Source organism: Hippopotamus amphibius, chromosome 8 (assembly GCF_030028045.1).
Source record: "Hippopotamus amphibius kiboko isolate mHipAmp2 chromosome 8, mHipAmp2.hap2, whole genome shotgun sequence".
Taxonomy (NCBI): Eukaryota; Metazoa; Chordata; class Mammalia; order Artiodactyla; family Hippopotamidae; genus Hippopotamus; species Hippopotamus amphibius.
This window is the reverse complement of record NC_080193.1, coordinates 80,893,141-80,911,241: the sequence shown is the minus strand read 5'-3', so window position 1 is coordinate 80,911,241 and position 18,101 is coordinate 80,893,141. Positions and strand designations below refer to the sequence as shown.

Genomic DNA, 18,101 nt, shown 5'->3' with positions numbered 1-18,101 from the left:
CTTGCGGCTACATGAAGTTGGGGTTATACTCTCTCCACTTGGCAGTTAGGGTAACTGAGGCTCTCAGAGGTTAACTTGATCAATTAAGGACAATGAGTCAGTGGTGGGTAGAGGCAGGATCTGAAGCCAGACCAGCGAGGTGTTGAGGGAGACATGTTCACATTTTCTTCATAGTCTCGTATATTTGACCTGGTTGGGTTTTTGTTTGTTTGTTTAACATTGAACATATCTGGCTTTTGTAATTAAATATTATCCTTAATAATGATTTTTGGGGGGGCACTTGCATGGTGGTCCAGTGGCTAAGACTTGTCTTCCAATGCGAGGGGGCGGGTTCGATTCCCGGTAGGGGAGCTAAGATCCCACATGCCTCACGGCCAAAAAACCAAAACATAAAAACAGAAGCAGTATTGTAACAAATTCAATAAAGCCTTTAAAAGTGGTCCACATAAAAAAAAAATCTTATAAAAAAATGATATTTAGGAAGCCTGAATGGAAGAAAATAAAACCTAATAGCATTCAGTGGAGAGTCAAGTTAAATTTAAAGCAAGGGCAGCAATTTTTAAAAACAGCTCTTTGTTGAGTGTTACAAGGTGCTAGGGAGAAGGCTAATCCCATTATGTGAATTATCCAATTCAGTCTTCACAGCAGCCACGTGACTAGGTGCTCGCACACGCCAGGCTACCAGTGGGAAGACGGCCGAGTGCAGAGGCTATGCCATCCATCACCAGCCCCTGCCTGGTGACCAGGGCTCAGGTGTGCTCCCTGGGGCCTCGGCAGCTCGCTGTCACACTGAGACTTGCATGGTTCTTCAAGTGTTTGGTTCCTTTTGGCCAGGACATCCATTCATCAGCCACGATCTCCTCCGCACTGCATAGCAGATTCGGTCCCTGCCTGTGGGGGATTTTGCAGCCCTTACCCTAATTACCTGAATCACTAGTCCCTCAAGGTTTCTGCTCTCTACCTCTATTCTGTCTCCCTCTCTCCCTTTCTCGATCATTCTCCTTCCTCTGTCCAATCTCTCTCTCTGCCACAAAGCAGCCGGAAACCAACCATTAAGTCCAAGCGGGGCTCACTTCGGTAGCTGCCCCTCTTCTCTGAGCTGGGACGTGTTGTTCCAGGCAGCAGGGCCCACCTGAGGGCGTGGAGCAGGGGCTGCCATGCTCAGGGGACCAGACATCTCCCTCAAGTGCCCTCTCACGCAGCTCCCCCTGATAGCCATCTGAAATGCACCCCACCCAAACCTCACTGCCTTTACACTTTGTCCTAACCTCACCTGCCTGAGTGACCTCCACAAGCCTCCTCTCTTCGTCCCACAACCAGCAGCCCCTCACACCCGATGCTGGCCACACTGCATTCAGTGTGGGCGTCGGGGGTGCTCCTGCCTTTCGGGGTGCTGTAGTGTCACTTTCTCGCCTCTTGGATCATAAACAAATTCTCTTGGAACGTCCTGCACCTGGACGATGTGCTTCCCTGGTCGTCATTCAGTAAGGGAGAAAGGAAACCTCTCCTCCTCCCCATGGAGGGGAGGGGCGCCCTCCCCTGTCTAACTGGGCAGAAGCCTCTTCCTGAGTGGTGCTACTCTGAGCAAGTTAGTGGATCTCTCTCCACCAGCTTCCAAGAAAACATATGTTGTTTTGGAAGGAACCTAGGACCCCATGGTAAGCTCAGAGCATTCTTTTCTCTCCCACCCAACGAGATGATTCCAACACGTGGCCACTATGCGATTCTGGAAAGGGTCGCCCAGGGCTAACAAGCCATTGAACCAATGGGCATATCACAGACAAGGAAGCAGGCATTTCCTCCCAAGCACCCACATGTGGTGAGCTCACCACCCATCTGGGAAAGAGTTCCCTGCCAGATGTTACAATATAGGCTTGGCTCCCTTTAGGGGAAGGGAATTGTCTTTCCCAAGAATCAAAAAGGAAGACTTTTGTTAACTTGAATTGTGTGCCCAGAGCTTTCTACTTGGAACTTGTTTTGCAGAACAGACTTACATCTAAAAGCCTGACAATGTCGGATGGAGTCCCTCCTCTGAGAGGGTCACGTGTGACTTGAAAATAAACACTTCCAATGGGACGTGGAGATGTCCATTAGGGAGTAACAGTTCACAGCAGGATGGAAATGACTTTTGCATTCATCACAGGATGTCTCAGCCTTTGAGGGCCACCGGGAAGGAAAAGTTGTAGGTCAAAGAGATACATGCGTAGAAAAGCATTAGACCATCTGTGATCGAGGGCTCTTAACAGACTCAAGTTTCACTCAGTGTGGCCGTTAGCCACTCATACTGGGCAGGAAGGAGCCAGAGCTTTGCTTTTTTCTATGTAGATCTCAGCTGCAGCACTTGGCTATACAATCAGCTTAGCAGTGAAAAGAGGTTTTGAGGGAAAACAGGAAGAAAACCACAACATCATTTTAAGTGGAGGTGGTACTTCTCAGGGGCAGTTGATCCTTCAGAACCAACCTTGGGGTGGTCTTTACAGCCCCACACACACTGCTGAAAGAATCACCTTCAGAAAAGGACAGACAACCCAAGACCATCAGGGCTGGGCCACTTTAGACCCCTAGAATAGACCTGTCACTTTTCAGTGACTGGACAGTACAGTCAATGCATGTAAGGTGGCCAGTGGGAGAAGACAGGGAGAGGGGAGCAAAGAATATACTGCTAGGAAAGAGGGTTCTTTACAACAGGAGCCGGGTTGGGGAGCTATATCAGAGAAGAGGGGGCCCCAAAGAAAGCAGTGGCCTGGGAGTGAGAGCACAGCAGAGCCAAAAGGAGCTCCAGAGAAGCTGGACCAGAAAGCAGTGCAGCCCATACTGTGAGACCGTGGGGAACTGATGTTGGGGTGAAGCAATGGGTCTCAGCCCTGGCTACCTGGTACACTCATCTGGGTAGCTTTCTCAAAACGCTGATGCTCGGACCCTGCTTCCCTCTGAGTTCTGTTGATTTGAGATGAGGCCTGAACATCAGTATTTTTTCAGGCCCCTCCAGGTGACTTTAACGTAGAACTAGGATGAGTCACTCAAGAAGGCATCACTCTTAGCTGACTTTTTTAAGGCCAGAATTCATATAATACAGTTAGGGCTTCTCAAACTCGAATGTATACACAAATATTCTGAGGATCTTGTTAAAATGGAGATTCTAATTAGGTGGGTCTGGGGGGTGGCCTCAGTTGCTACTGGTCCTCAGACCACATTTTGAGCAGCAAGGATGTAGCTGGTTCTCAGTTACCGGGTTATTAGGCCAACCTGCCCCAACCGTGCTCCTGCCATCTCCCTGTTGGAAAATTCTGGATCGTCAAAGTCCAATCTTTCCTTACAAGCTCTGCTCAAATGCCAGCTCTTGCTAGGGTCTTAGGAGTCCTGCCATCCTCTAGGCTGGAATTACTTCTCCCCATCCTATTCTCCTAATGCCTTTTGCTTGAACCTCCTTTAAGGAACGAATTATAATCTCCCACTATTTAGAAGTACTTATGCTCTGCCAGCTATATCTGCCATGAGGCTGTGAGACTCACATCTCATTCACATCTGTATTGCCTACAACACCTAGGACTGCACTTTACAAAAAGTAGAGGGGATCTGAAAGTATTTGCTGAAATGAATTTGTGGAAACGCATTACAGGCCACATCTTCTACTTGAGAGTTATTTTTTTTGAAGAGGCTGTGGGACCAGCCTTCAATATTGCAAATATATACACGACAAGGCAGCTTGGTTTTAAAATAAGGTTGAGTGACGAGTTTTACTGACTAAGGGCTTATTCATGCAACAAGCACCAAAGAAAAGAGAAGTTAAGTAATTACTCTCAATCCCCAGCACTCGTGCGCTGTGAAAGGAAGTTACTCTCATCAACACTCAGTTAACTGACTGCACAAATGCAGATTCAATGCAGCAAATACAAACAACAGAACCCCATGCTAACATGAGCAAGGCTCCAGAGCTGTTCTGGACGCTACCCAAGAACTACTCAGACTCCAGCGGACCAGGACATCTCTTGAGTCCTTAGCTATTTGGGTTTGGGGAAACACAAGGAAAACAGGTGGTGCAAAATTCAGTTCTATTTCCAATTTCTTTGGCCCTGAACTACCAAGAGCCAAAGCCACAGCTGGGCAGTGGGAAAAAACGGGAAGAGGAATGGTTTCATGCGTCTTAGGCTAATTTGCATATTCGTTTCTAGAATTTGGCATCTAGAATCACAGGCACTGCCACTGGTCTAAAGAGATCAGTTATCTATAGATGACCAGCCCAAACTCCTTATTTTCTTTGTAAATTAACCAGCGAGGTGGGGATATATGAAGAGAAAATAAACCATTTGGGGGGCACCTTTTAAAGGAATGGTTTGGTGTAAATACTTAAATAAGAATCCTGTCACCCTGACAATGACTGAGCAATGCTCAAATCCATTAGATGAGCAATGGCTTCTTTGCCTCAGAGTGACCCACCCCCCTTTCCTCTTCCTCTTCCAAGTGATTCACCTCCTCTTCCCTTCTTGTAGGCGGTTCTGCTCCACTGAGCCCCAATTCAATTGTTTTTAATTCAAGGTCAAATCAACACCTAATAATGACTACTCACAGAGCATCTACTCTGTGGTGCTAACAGATTTCAAAACCTCATGTTCAAAAGCTGCCCAAGGGTAAAAGATTAAAGTAGGCGTTCCCCAGAAAAATAGAAGGGATGTGTCGGTCCTGCTACTACATGATTAAACCTTTGGATAAATGTAGAAAAAATGTTTAAGGGGAAGGAGATTTTCATCCCCACTAGTTGTTTAGGCTCCATACCAAAAAAGTACGTAGCGAACACCTAGATTTTCACTTCGGCATCTATGCTGCCAATAATGAACAATCAGCATGAGGCTCATACCTGGTCCTGGGGGGCCTCTCAGTCCAGGGAGCCCCATGGCTCCTTCTGGTCCTCGTGGGCCTGGTACCCCAGGAAGCCCTGGGATTCGGGGGCAGGCATCCATGTCTGCAGGGGGCCCAGGTTCACCTGAAATTGGAATCACCACCTGTGTGAGCAATTCAAATGCTTATGAACCAGGTCCTTCCACCATCTGGAGCTGGATGGGCTTCTGACGCTACATTAAAATGTTATCATGAATGTTCAACCTTTCAATGTCGGCTGCATGAAGGCGGGACTTTGTCTTATTCACTACGTGCGGCATGAAAATGTCTAGAAAGCTTTTCGTTGAATGAATAAATGACTGAGTGAATGAGTGAGTGAATAGGATCTCAGAGGCAGCAAAAGAAGTATGAAGCAAAGTAGTGAAAGCTGGCTAAGATAGCCATCAATTGGTGACCTTCGCAGGATGTGCGCCATTTCTTACTAGGTTCTGGCCACAGGTGGCATGGAGAGAGGTCCTGGAGGGTTCCTCACACTCAGCCTAACGTTGCTCTAGTTCATGTCTACACTGCAGCCAGCTGGATTTCCAGAGTGTCTGCTACTCAAGAGACAGAATTTCAAGATTGTTAGAGGCACTGAAGCAGTGACTTTCAACCTTGAGTGCATGTTGGATTTATCCAGGGGAGTTATAAAAATACTGATATCTGGGTCCCACTCCATAAATACTGGTTTAATTGGTATAGGATGTGGCCTGGGCTGTGCCCTCAAGCTTGACTGTACAATAAACCCATCTGCAGAGCTCTTCAAAAGTACTGCTGCCGGCATCCCATCTAGATTATTAAAAAGGAATCTGTGGGACAGAACCCAGGCATCGCTAATTTTTTAAACTCTCCAGATGATTCCAACATTAGCCAGGGCTAAGAAGCGCCACTAGAAAGCTGCAGTTCTGACTTTAGCACATCGTAATCATCTATCAGGCTCATTAGAGCCCAGAGTTTCTGAGCTGGCAGGTCTGGGGGAGGCGCGGGCGACATTCTGTATAATATAACATGTGTCTAGGTGAGGCTGATGGTGCTGATGTGGGGGTCTCACTTTGAGAACCACTGCCCTAAAGGTTTAATTTTTTTCTTCTTCTTGGTTACATTCACATCTCTAAGAACATTTTTTTTTTCTAAATCTTCATTCAGTCACCCTGCAAACTTCCACCAGGAAAAAGAAATAATAATACTAAACCAAAATGATAACAGCTAACACTTACTATTATCATGTATTAGACCTCGTGCTAAGTGCTTTATGACTGAATGTTCCCACCCAGCCTGTGTGTGTGTGCGCTGCTGTCATTAGAAGGTTACAGGGAAGAAAACTCAGGCTTGGGTAAATACGTGACATATCAAAGGTCACACAGCTACCACGTGGCATAGTCTAGATTAAAATCCAAGACATCTTGGCTCCAAAAAGGTGCTCTTCACCCCACCCCATACTGCCTTCCGTAAGAACTCTGAAACATCTACATGGTGAATTCTAAGAAATGCAACATATTTTGAAACATATCATTTGTCAGTTATAGTTTTCTTAAAATTCATACAAATGTGCAAAATAATTTTAAGAACAATGATAAAGCAGTGAGACAATCCTAGGAAATCTGTCCATAATGACAACGTAGTCTACACAGTAGTTACTGTGCCTGCAGAAAATGGACTTGAACCCTATAAGCTTTTTGGAATTTAATCTCCTGGAAATTATTGTATGAAACCACAAGTAACACCAAGTTAGAGGCCTTTCTACAGTATGTATAATTTAATGTAAAACTTGGCTTTTCCAAGTGACCTGAGAGAGATGCATGTGGGTATTTTCTATTTTCCCTGGATAATGTGGTGCATTAGGGTGGGAATTCACCAGTGGGGGTGGAGAAGAGGAAGCAGGTAAGTTGGGGGGGGGGGGGGGCGTTTGGCTGGTACTTCGTATTTAGGATGTTGATGTTACCTTCCAATGAGTTTATCTATACAGTCACAGAGAGACACTAAAAAGGACTGAAGTGAAAACTCGTTACATATACAATGCTAATTTTAAAATATAAACATTTAAAATGGCAGGATTGCTTAAAATTCTGATTTTGCTTTTCTTTACTTTTTGACAGACCAGAAGCTAAAAGAAAGGGGCCGAGGCATCTCTTCTAAGGGTCCTAAAAATAATATATGGCATCTGTATTCAGGGCAGCGTTCCTTAGGGTTAATAACAGACACGTGGAAAGAACAAATACACACATTCACGATTTTTCTTTTCTTCTTTTGAGAAATTCTTTTTATGCGCTTTGAAAATGCCAGACACAAAATAATACGTTGCTTTTGCATTGTGGAGGATTAAGTGAACACTTGGTTGAAAAGAATAATAGCATTTTCATTTTAACACACAAAGAAACTTTCTCCTTGAAAATGGACTTCGGGAGTGACAAGAAAGTCTTGTCACAGCCCCTTACTGGGTGGTAAAGACCCAGCTTTTCATGTCGTCGATACTACTTATTTTAGGGATGTTCTCTGTATTTATATTGTAGAATTTAGAAAGAAAACTAACACTGGTATGTACTGTAGCATTTGACAGAGAAAGTGTTCATACTCTGTGCCTGAATTGAAATTATATAAGCTGAGTCTCTATGCAGCCTTGACAACCTATAATGAGGCTCAGCATTGGGACACTCTAATATGGGGTTACTATATCTGTAACGTGGAAGCAAAGGCATTAAAACCTAATATAATTACAGCACCCCATCTGAAAAATTTAACAAAGTTGCCCTCACAAATACAGTGAAAAAGGCAAGTATGGAAATGACTGGAAATGAGATTTAGAGGAAATTTTTATCTTATAGCAACACTTACCTCTGGAACCTGGAGAGATCCAAAGCCGAAAAGATGAGGCCACACGATTTTCATATGATAGAAAGAGATTTTAAATGTGTGAATTAGGACAAAAGTGAAATCAATTGTTTGAGAACATAAATAATAATCTGAGGACAGCATAGATTGACAAGCAGGATGACGGCACCTTATTTATATAAAAGGTCCACAGTAACATTATTGACAAGAACAGCTATGATTAATGGAGTTTTCATATCTAGGAAGACCTGAAATGAAACTCTCTTGCACAATATAAAATTCAAGATGATTTCTTACAGCAAATATGCCCTAATTTAATGTATGTAGAAATTCTGTCCACTTGAAGGCTTCTGAAAATTCCATATTAATTTGCGAAGTTTTGTAGATTACGCACAGAAAGAATCACAGAATCACAATAGAAGCTCTTTGTCATGTTGTTCTGTGATCCGTCATAAGGCCGTGCAATCCACTGATTCTTTGGACTAGAGTGCTAATTGAGGAGACTGCAAAATATTCTGAGCTGATACCACATTGCCATAGGATTCATTTAGGATCTTGAAAGATATTACTTCTGCCAATCTCAAATATGCATCTATTTGCCCTTCCAACTCTTCCTTCGCTTACTTTGACTCTGATGAAAATTTGTTGTCTACAGAACTTAAATCAAACAGCCTTTCATCTTCATAGGAACTAATGTAATTTACAGGAAAAGTTAAACAAAACATCTAGGAAAATCAATGGGAGGGAATTCAAGGACAGAAATTGAATATACTGTCTTCACGTACAATAGTCAAATCGTCTTTGCCTCTTGTGTGAGGGAACACAGATTTATTTATCTTAGAAATAGTATATGTAAAATCAACTCCTAGCTTTCAAACTTACTTGTTCCAGTAATAAATAAGTTTACCAAACCTGAGACTCTATAGCGCAGCCTGAGACAAACATAATCTTTATCAGAAAGAGCTTAACTTATTAGAATTTGCTGGTTATTTCAGAATAATTACTTTGTGAAAGATGATCCTCATTGTAAATATTTAAACAAAGCACTGTATGTAGGCTGCTGGGTGGAGATGACTAGGCATTAGAAGCTTACCCGGAGGACCCGAGGGCCCTTGTCTGCCTGGAAGTCCAGGTAAACCCTTCTCTCCAGGTGGCCCAGGAGTTCCAGGTGGCCCCTGTGGCCCTGGGGATCCCATTGGTCCTAAAAGAAACATATGCAACATATGAAGAGGAGGGCACTAGAACAAAGCAATATAAAGACAATGACAGCTCAATGGACTGAACTCAGAGGTTCACTCCAGCACACTGCAGGGCAAAGTCAGCCTTAGAGAACAGTTCCTCACTTTCTTTGAAAGGATGAGAAGAGCTGCCTCTGGATGAAGGGAACATAGCAATCCATCAGTAGGACTAAGGCAAAACTAAATTGGAATGAACAGCCCAGTAATCCTGGGACTTCCCTGGCAGTCCAGTGGTTAAGACTCTGCGCAACCAACGCAGAGGCCACAGGTTCAATCCCTGGTCTGGGAACTAAGATCCTGCATGCTGCACAGTGAAGCCAAAAAATAAATAAGTAAAAAATAAATAAAATACACACACCATTCATTTAAAAAAATAGTAAAATAAAATAAACGATCATGGCAAGACATGAAAAAAATATATATATATTAAAAAAAAAAAACGCCCAGTAATCCTGAACTTTCTCTGGAGACAGTCAAAGGACTATAATGGAAAGGAAAAGTTAGGAAAGATGCTCCACTGTCTGGGGACCACCCGGCCCTGAGTTTCCACCTCTCTCTTCCTCACTCTCTGTTTCAGCCACACTAGCCACTCAGTGCCTCGCACATACTGTCCCTTCTCTCCTCTCTGTCCAGGAAGTCCTCCTCATTCTGTTGTGTGCAGATCATGCCGGAGAAGCCCTCTCTGGAATCCCAACCAAGTCCAGCTGCTTTTTGATAAGCACCAGAGAAGGGTGCCCGACCACTCAGTGCATTTCTCTCAGTTAATATAGATGCATCCTTTAATGTGAATGTCTGTCTTCTCCTGTGAAGCCCTATGTTTCACTTAAATAGTGGGGACTCTATTTGAATTTGTTCACCACTATATTTCTGTAGATTCCTAATAATGTATGGAATAGATCAAATATTTCCCACTGTGTAAGTCTGAAACGGTAAATTGAGGAAATTCCCTCTTCCTTTTAACTGCTAAGTACTCTTTGGCCCTTATGCCCACTGGAATGGCAGTTAAGAAGCATGATTCATGGTTCCACCAACACGTCTAATTCTTTGTATATCCTTTTGTAGGTGGCTGTTATTTATACGACTTGCTATTTCCCTAATCCTGAAGTATATCTCCCGGTGAAGGTTCATTCCCTAGGGTAGCCACTGGGGAGGAGGGGTGTCTTATCAGGGAGAGGGACAAGGTTGTATAACCAGCCCCCTCCTCCTTCCTCTTGGTGACTAGAGTGTTAGGTGTGTTTGTCCAATTCTGGGGCTTAATAATTGGAAGCCCAAATACCTGCAGATATAAGCCACAATTTCTAAAATTGATTTTATTGCTGTGTACTGTTGTACAGGTTGTGCACTGCATAATTTCAGGGATGCCATTTGCATTCTAGTTATGGCAGCCTCATGGTGATTTTGACCTCCTTTCTGCCTTAATTGTTTGCCTTATTTCACATTTGGTTCCAAAGTCAGGCAGGGTGCTAGTTATTGGGCTCCTGCAAAGTTCAATATTTGCTTCTCTAGTATCCAGCTGCCTTATTTATGATATAAGGAGGTAAAATGGATAATCTTTATTGGTCTCTTCTCAACAAATTGTCCTATGAACCTCAAAATTTTCTAAAATTCCCACAGCCAAAAACTAAGTTTCCCAAATATTAGCAGTTAGGTAAAAATTAATTAAAATAAATACTTTAGCCTTAAATAGTGGAGGAATTCAGCAATGGAGACTCCTTTGTGAATATAAAAAGGCGAAGTCAGCAGTCTAAAACTGAACTATCCAATACAGAAGCCACTAACCACATATAGCTATTGAACACTTGAAATCGGCAAGTCCAAACTGTGTCGTTTTGTAAGTGTAAAATACACACCAGATTTCAACAGCAGAAAGGAGTGTCTTATTTGGGAGAGAAACTAGGTTTGTACAACTAACCCTAATTATCCTGTTGATAATTTAGAATGATTTTTATGTTAAAATAGTATTTGAATATATTATGTTAAATAAAATAAAGTATGAAAATTTTTGTTTCTTTTTACTTTGAAAATATTGCTACTATACCTTTTAATTACATATGTAGCTTGCATTAAATTTCTATTGTTTAGTTCTTGTCTAGAAGATTATCAAGTATGTTATTAGGGGTTAAAGATGAACTTGTGTTTCTTCTTCTTACTTGTCCATTAGGACTCTGGGAAAGTCAGGACGTGTTGGAAATGCACTCACTGTTTCCATAGGAAATGAGAATTACCTGACAGTAGTGCATACCCCAGACCCTTAAGGGACAGATAGTGAAAGTCACCCAGTACTACTTAAGGAACTACTTGCATTCATACCTTTCTGGCCATCTTTTCCATCACATCCTGGGAAGCCTTTGTGTCCTGGAGGGCCTGGTGGGCCCGGGGGACCTGGAGCCCCCAGGAGACCACAGTCACCTGGTTCCCCTTTCAGAAGGTCAACTCTCCCAGGGGGCCCCGGAGGCCCGGGTATTCCTGATCACAGGGAGTAGGCAAAAAGATTCTTTCAGTCAAAGACAAATGTGCATGCTGGTTGCAGAGAGCTTCTTAAGGAAAGGAATTTAATGACTTACAAGCAAGGGATGCAATGAATTATAAGAATAAGAAAGTCAGGGCTTCCTAGGTGGCGCAGTGGTTAAGAATCCGCCTGCCAATGCAGGGGACACAGGTTCGATCCCTGCTCCAGGAAGATCCCACATGCCACGGAGCAACTAAGCCCGTGTGCCAAAAACAAACAAAAAAACAAAAAGAAAGTCAATAGAATCAGAAGTAAAACAATATGTCTCATGGAGCCCAAACTGAGAAATGGTGTAAATGGTCTGTTAGTAACTGTTGAACTACATAAGCTAAGCAAAGCCTTCCTTCCCTTCAGAGCCATTCCTTTTGAAAGTATCAGTTTATGATTTCTCTTTGCATTGCCTTCCCACTGCTTTCACAAGATGGAAGGATGGATGGATGGATGGATGGATGGATGGATGGATGGATGGATGATGGGTGGATGGGTAGATGGATGGATGGACAGAGAGAGATAATAGGCTTTTAAGAAAATCTGGCTGATGGAAAAGGAATATCCACTCAATTAAATTTAAAATCCTATCTGAAAACCAGTGTCTACACACGGGAATTGCGTCCAAATTTGATTCCTACTTAGCTTTTAAACTTCTTAGCACATTTTGAGCATCTTTATTTTTCTCAGTGTAAAATAGAACTACTGCATATATTTTATCCCAAACTTACTAAATTCTAAAGATTAAAGGTTTCTGTCTCTCTGGAAGAGTTCTATGAGCTAGTAGAAATGTGATTGCCTGCATTTGGCAAAACACTGCACTGAGCCACATTCTTTTCCTAACTCCCTGACCAGCTCTGGTCTAGTCTTACTTTGTTAAATACTGACTTGCTAGAGTTTGTCTCAGTGAAGTGATGAGAGGAACAAAAATGTACTGTTAGCAGCACATGAAGAGACTGTTGCTGTGTGTGAGTCAGGCCTGGGTCCTATCACTCTGGGCCAGAAGCAGTGCTTTCTGTGCAGATACTGAGACCAACAAGGAGGATGAGATTGCCTCCTGCTGGTCACTTCTGCATCCTCATGCTCAGCATCAAGTTGGTAATGGGAAAGCCTTGCTCTAAGGTAGAGCAACAGAAGAGTGAGAGGCCTAAGCTCTGGTCCTGAGTATGGTCCTGAGAGCCCACCACTGCCCACACCCCCCTGTTTCCATCTGCCAATCGATGGGGCTGCTAAGGTGGTTCTCTGCTCCTCCATCCCTACAGAGCTGGCGGCATCTTAGGAAAGGAGCATCACCATCCTTTGCCATGATTTTTCTCATACCTCTTGGTCCATCGGGGCCAGGAGGCCCCTGATCTCCAGGCAGACCTGGGTCCAGAATGTCACCCTTAAGAGCTCTTCCTGGGGCACCTGCAGCACCAGGCAGTCCAGGTCTCCCTGAGGAGGGACATGCTTAGCTGTTAGCCTCATCACATTTGGAAGGTTTGGATTTAGTTACTGAGAGAAGGGCAAAGTATGCTGCTTCTTACCTGGGGGACCTGGGGGACCTTTTTCTCCAAAAATTCCTGGAGGAGAAATTCCTGGGCTCCCAGGGTCTCCTGTCTCCCCTTTTGGCCCAGGCATTCCCACTGGACCGGGTGGGCCCATTTCATGAGAACCTTAACGAGGAAAATAGCATTAGCACTGCATCTTCTCCTGGTGTGTCCCTGTTGTGGGGCCCGGAAAGGAACTGCTCTCAAATAGGCAGGTGACAGGGATGCAGCCAGTTCTGTTGAGCGTGCAAATGGCTGTATACTCTTCCTGGGTTGCCATCTCCTCTCTTATGACCTGTCACACTTGTCCAGCGTAGCTTTGATTTATTTTATGGTTATTTCCCACATTTAAAAACACAACAGCTTAGTGACAACACCAACCCTTCAATCTCTACAATGGAAAGAGTGAAATGAACGAGATCTAACGATAAGTGATTGTGAGTAAAATGGTTTGAAATTTAAGGTGGAAACTGGCAAACAAATACAATGATTGTGCAGTTTCACACTGAAAAGGCAGAATTTCATTGGTTTCAGTGGAGAGGGTGCACATTTTACCAGACTATTTCGAAGAGCCACTAACTGAACTCTGAGCTAAAAAAAATTTTTTTCCCCTGTAGGGTATCGTGCATTTTTTTTTTCAGATCTTTATTGGAGTGTAATTGTTTTACACTGTTGTGCCAGTTTCTGCTGTACAACAAAGTGAATCAGCTGTATTTATACATATATCCCCTTATCCCCTCCCTCTTGAGCCTCCCTCCCACCCTCCCTATCCCACCCCTCTAAGTCATCATCAATCGACTTGATCTCCCTGTGTTATGCAGCAGCTTCCCACTAGCTATCTATTTCACATTTGGTAGTGTATATATGTCAGTGCTGCTCTCTCATTTCATCCCAGCTTCCCCTTACCTGGCCTCCCACCCCGCTGTGTTCTCAAGTCCGTTCTCTACATCTGCATCTTTATTCTTGCCCTGCCTCTGGGTTCCTCAGTTAAGTGAGCTAAATTACTTCTTGATCTTCCAAACCATATAAAGGTTTTGTCACTCCTCAACAACAGATTCAAGCCCCTCAGCACAACTCAATCCTTTTCCCACAGTCCCCGAAATCCGCATGTCTGATTCCAGCTACCCTGATTGCGAGCTCTTTTTCTAAGAAAGTAACGCAACCAATTGTGCTTTCTATTCAAATAACAGAACAAGCTAAGATGTTGATGATTAGCCTATTTGTGGTATCAAGAATAACAGCAATTTGTTCAGGTAATTTGTTTTAGCAGCAGGCTATTGAAGGATGTTAGAAGTACTAATTAGACCCACGTGGATGTACTTGGCGTGACAACATGTAAAACAAAACAATACCAAAAAAGCCCGACTATTTATTTGTTATTCATAACATTTTGAAATCTAGCTCCACTTAAGCAATTATTTAATAGATAGTCCCAAGCAGTATCAGCAAAAGGCACTGTTAACCAACCATTCCTGCTTAAACTGGGTTTTCTCAAGTGTCCTTTTTATATGTCATCATCAGTGCTAAAAACAGTTCCAACATCATGAATCTAAGCTAAACCAGTGTCTTAGTTTCGCACCCGAATCTTGTGAAGGGAGGAAATACCAGCAGACACTGACAGTCCACTGACTGCTGTTCGGCCTCTTGCAAAGGGTTTTCTCTTACCTGAAGCGCCTTTGCTGCCTTTCTGACCCTTTAAACCGTGCAAGCCATTCAGGCCGGGCGACCCGGAGAGACCTGAAACACATTGCAGGTCTGTGACACACAAGGAAAAATCAGCTGTTCACATTCTCTGGCTGCACCTCACAGGCACTGTCCGAGGAGGGTGAGCTGATGGGGACCCACAGATTCTCCAGGCGGGAACCATGAGACCTCACCATTTACATATCATTCTCAAGGCAGAATCCATGCCAGTAGTCATCATGAAACATGTTGACAGCTTAACACATACCTTTCTTTTATATTCTTTTCCATTATGGTTTATCAGGATATTGAGTATAGTTCTTTGTGCATAGGTCCTATACAGCAGGACCTTGCCATTCACCCATTCTATATATAATAGCTTACATCTGCTAACCCCAACCTCCCACTCCATCCCTTGCCCAGGCATATATCCTAACACATACCTTTCTTTGGTTTTAACACAGTGCTGTTGGTTTATGACCATATCATGAACCTCTCTCTTTCTCTCTTTCTCTCACTCTCTGTCTAATCAGATACAGTCTAGAATTACTGAATCTTGGTATAGGAAATGACCTCCAGTTTTACAACAATAAAATCATCCTAGACAAGGAAAGGGATTGGGTGGGACCAAACCCCCACTTCCTTCCTCTCAGGCCCAGGATCTTTCACTGCACCACAGTCTGCAGATGCTAATGTCTTCAGAATCTATTCAGATAAATGTAGTAAGACAGTAAGGACAAGTGGGGCCTGTGGCACACTGACGACTACACACTCTACTGATTTTTTTGAGCACCGTGCTATTCAGAAAGAACAAGCCTGCAGGTCAAGTGTGGCTCCAGCTGGTCCTTCACTACCATTTCTTTGAAAGAGAATCACTCTGATACCTCTTGGCAACTACTAAATTTATTCCATGATGATCACTGAAAACTCCATTCTCTGTAATTAGATCTCGCTGATGCCTGCATCTTCTTTCAGAACCTTCTGTCAGATGTCATTATAGTTCTCTAAGGAGACATCTACTAATCTGACTTTACATAACTTGTCACTGAACAGTGAACACCTATAAATCTATAGATTGATAAATATAGAGATATTTATAACTATGTTTATAATATATAATACATGTAGTATATATAATATGTTATATATATTTATAATATATAAATATATAGATTTGTAGGGAGGAAGTAAAGGCAAGGAGGGAGAGAGGAAGGGAAGAGACAGATAACTAGTAGGTACAGAACATCTCCTGGATGCTGAGCCTTCTGCCAGGTGCTCCACGCACATCCCACTGATTGATGTGGGAGAAAGAATCGTCTCCTCAGCTCCTGGCCAAGCCTGGTAACCTTCCCATTTCATTAATGGATCCTCCATCCAGAAACTATTCTTTCTCATCTAAGGCTAAAAGCTCCTCGGAGCACAGCCAGCCATTCATTCAGTTTAGGGTCACAGCCTTCGAATTTGTGATAATCACACTCTCAGCTTATGACTAAGAGAGAGAACTGCCTGTTATCTACCCCTACGGCACGTACATAGAGCTCCCTCAATGCTCTTCTGCCAGGCCCATTCCACTCTGTACCGCAATCCTGTCTTTGGTGGCTGGTTTACTTTGGGTAAATTAATTGAGTGCAAGATCAGATCCTATTAGCCTTTCTATCCTGTCACTTAGCATATCTCCTGACATGTAGTAGGTGCTCAATAAATGTTGTTGAATGAATGAGTGAGTGAATGAATGAATGAGTGAATGACCAACTGTGGAACAGGGTGGGTGAGAGATTGAACAGGTGGAGAGAAAGCTACAAAAAAGGGCAGACTTCAATTTCTATTTGCATGTCACATCTTTCATTGATAGATTTACAGGATGAGTAAGATTTGGGGAAGTTAGTGCTACCCATATGCATATAAAGAATTCCAGTGCTAATTATTATCTCTTCATTTAAAGCAAGTTCTCTGTAGACTTCTTGTTGGAAGATGGAACAGTTTGTTGGTTCCGTTTTATTTCTTATCCATACTGGAAACAGTTATTCTATTTTTAAAATCTAAACGTTAGATTCATGTGAATAAGCCATATTCTCTTGCATCAAAAGAAAAGAAAAAAACGAAGGTGGGATGCACCCTTCTTTTCCCTAAAGCTCTAATTTCCTAACCACTTTTATCAGTTCTGGCTGAGTTTATTTTCCAATTCTCTTTCCTATTTATGAGCAAACGTTTCAAGTTTGCACCAAAAGAACATGCAGACCTTCTCCATCTGCCAAATCTGGATATTTATTGCCATCTATCACTACTCTTCTATTCCAGTGTGCTTTGATCTCCAGCTTAAGCCACAGAGATTGATGGCTCGGGGACTTGGCTGGGGGTGAGATGTCTCAGGTCCTGCCAACTCTCATTGTCACATCAACACATCCAGATCCTGCACTATCACAGCCTCAGCCTTTCGCCATTGTTGAACTGGCTGACCCTTATCTGACCCAATGTTATCTTTCTAAATTGAATGCAGCTACATCTGGGTAGGGTTTTTTTTTTTTTAAGCTCTTTATTGGAATATAATTGCTTTACACTCTTGTACCAGTTTTTGAGGTACACCAAAGTGAATCAGCTGTATTTATACATATATCCCCATATCCCCTCCCTCCCACGACTCCCTCCCACACTCCCTGTCCTGCCCCTCTAAAGCATCACCCATCATCAAGTTGATCTCCCCCTGTCATACAGCAACTTCCTAATAGCTATCTATTTTACAGTTAGTAGTGTATCTATGTCTATGCTACTCTCTCACTTCATCCCAGCTTCCCCTTCGCCCCCCACCCTCCACCCCAGCCCCCTGTCCTCAAGTCCATTCTCTACATCTGCATCTCCACTCTTACCCTGTCACTGGGTTCATCAGTACCATTTCTTCAGATTCCATATATATGAGTTAGCATACGGTACTTGTTTTTCTCTTTCTGGCTTACTTGACTCTGCATGATGGTCTCTAGGTCTATCCACCTCATTACATATAGTTCAATTTTGCATGGCTGAGTAATATTCCATTGTATATATGTGCTACATTTACTTTATCCATTCTTCTGTTGATGGGCATTTAGGGTGCTTCCATGTCCTGGCTATTGTAAATAGTGCTGCAATGAACATTATGGTACATGTTTCTTTTGGGATGATGGTGTTCTCTGCGTATATGCCCAGTAGTGGGATTACTGGGTCATATGGTAGTTCCATTTTTAGTTTTTTAAGGAACCTCCGAACTGTTTTCCATAGTGGCTGTTCCAGCTTACATTCCCACCAACAATGCAGGAGAGTTCCCTTTTCTCCACACCCTCTCCAACATTTATTGTTTGTAGATATTTTCATGATGGCCACTCTGACCATAGTGAGGTGATACCTCATTGTGGCTTTGACTTGCATTTCTCTAATGATTAGTGATGTTGAGCATCTTTTCATGTGTTTGTTGACCAT

General features: G+C 43.0%; 1 protein-coding gene across 1 annotated transcript in view; it reads right to left on the bottom strand.

Annotated features, from left to right (window-relative positions):
- COL4A4 (collagen type IV alpha 4 chain) overlaps positions 1-18,101 on the bottom strand; it is a 105,985-nt gene that overhangs the window by 5,023 nt on the left and 82,861 nt on the right. Inside the window, exons 36-42 of the mRNA XM_057746495.1 lie at positions 14,634-14,705; positions 12,966-13,094; positions 12,760-12,873; positions 11,253-11,408; positions 8,798-8,905; positions 7,708-7,716; positions 4,856-4,981 (exon numbers count right to left, since the gene is read on the bottom strand). Coding sequence (XP_057602478.1) covers positions 4,856-4,981; positions 7,708-7,716; positions 8,798-8,905; positions 11,253-11,408; positions 12,760-12,873; positions 12,966-13,094; positions 14,634-14,705 — 714 coding nt within the window. The remainder of the gene's footprint in view (positions 1-4,855; positions 4,982-7,707; positions 7,717-8,797; positions 8,906-11,252; positions 11,409-12,759; positions 12,874-12,965; positions 13,095-14,633; positions 14,706-18,101) is intronic.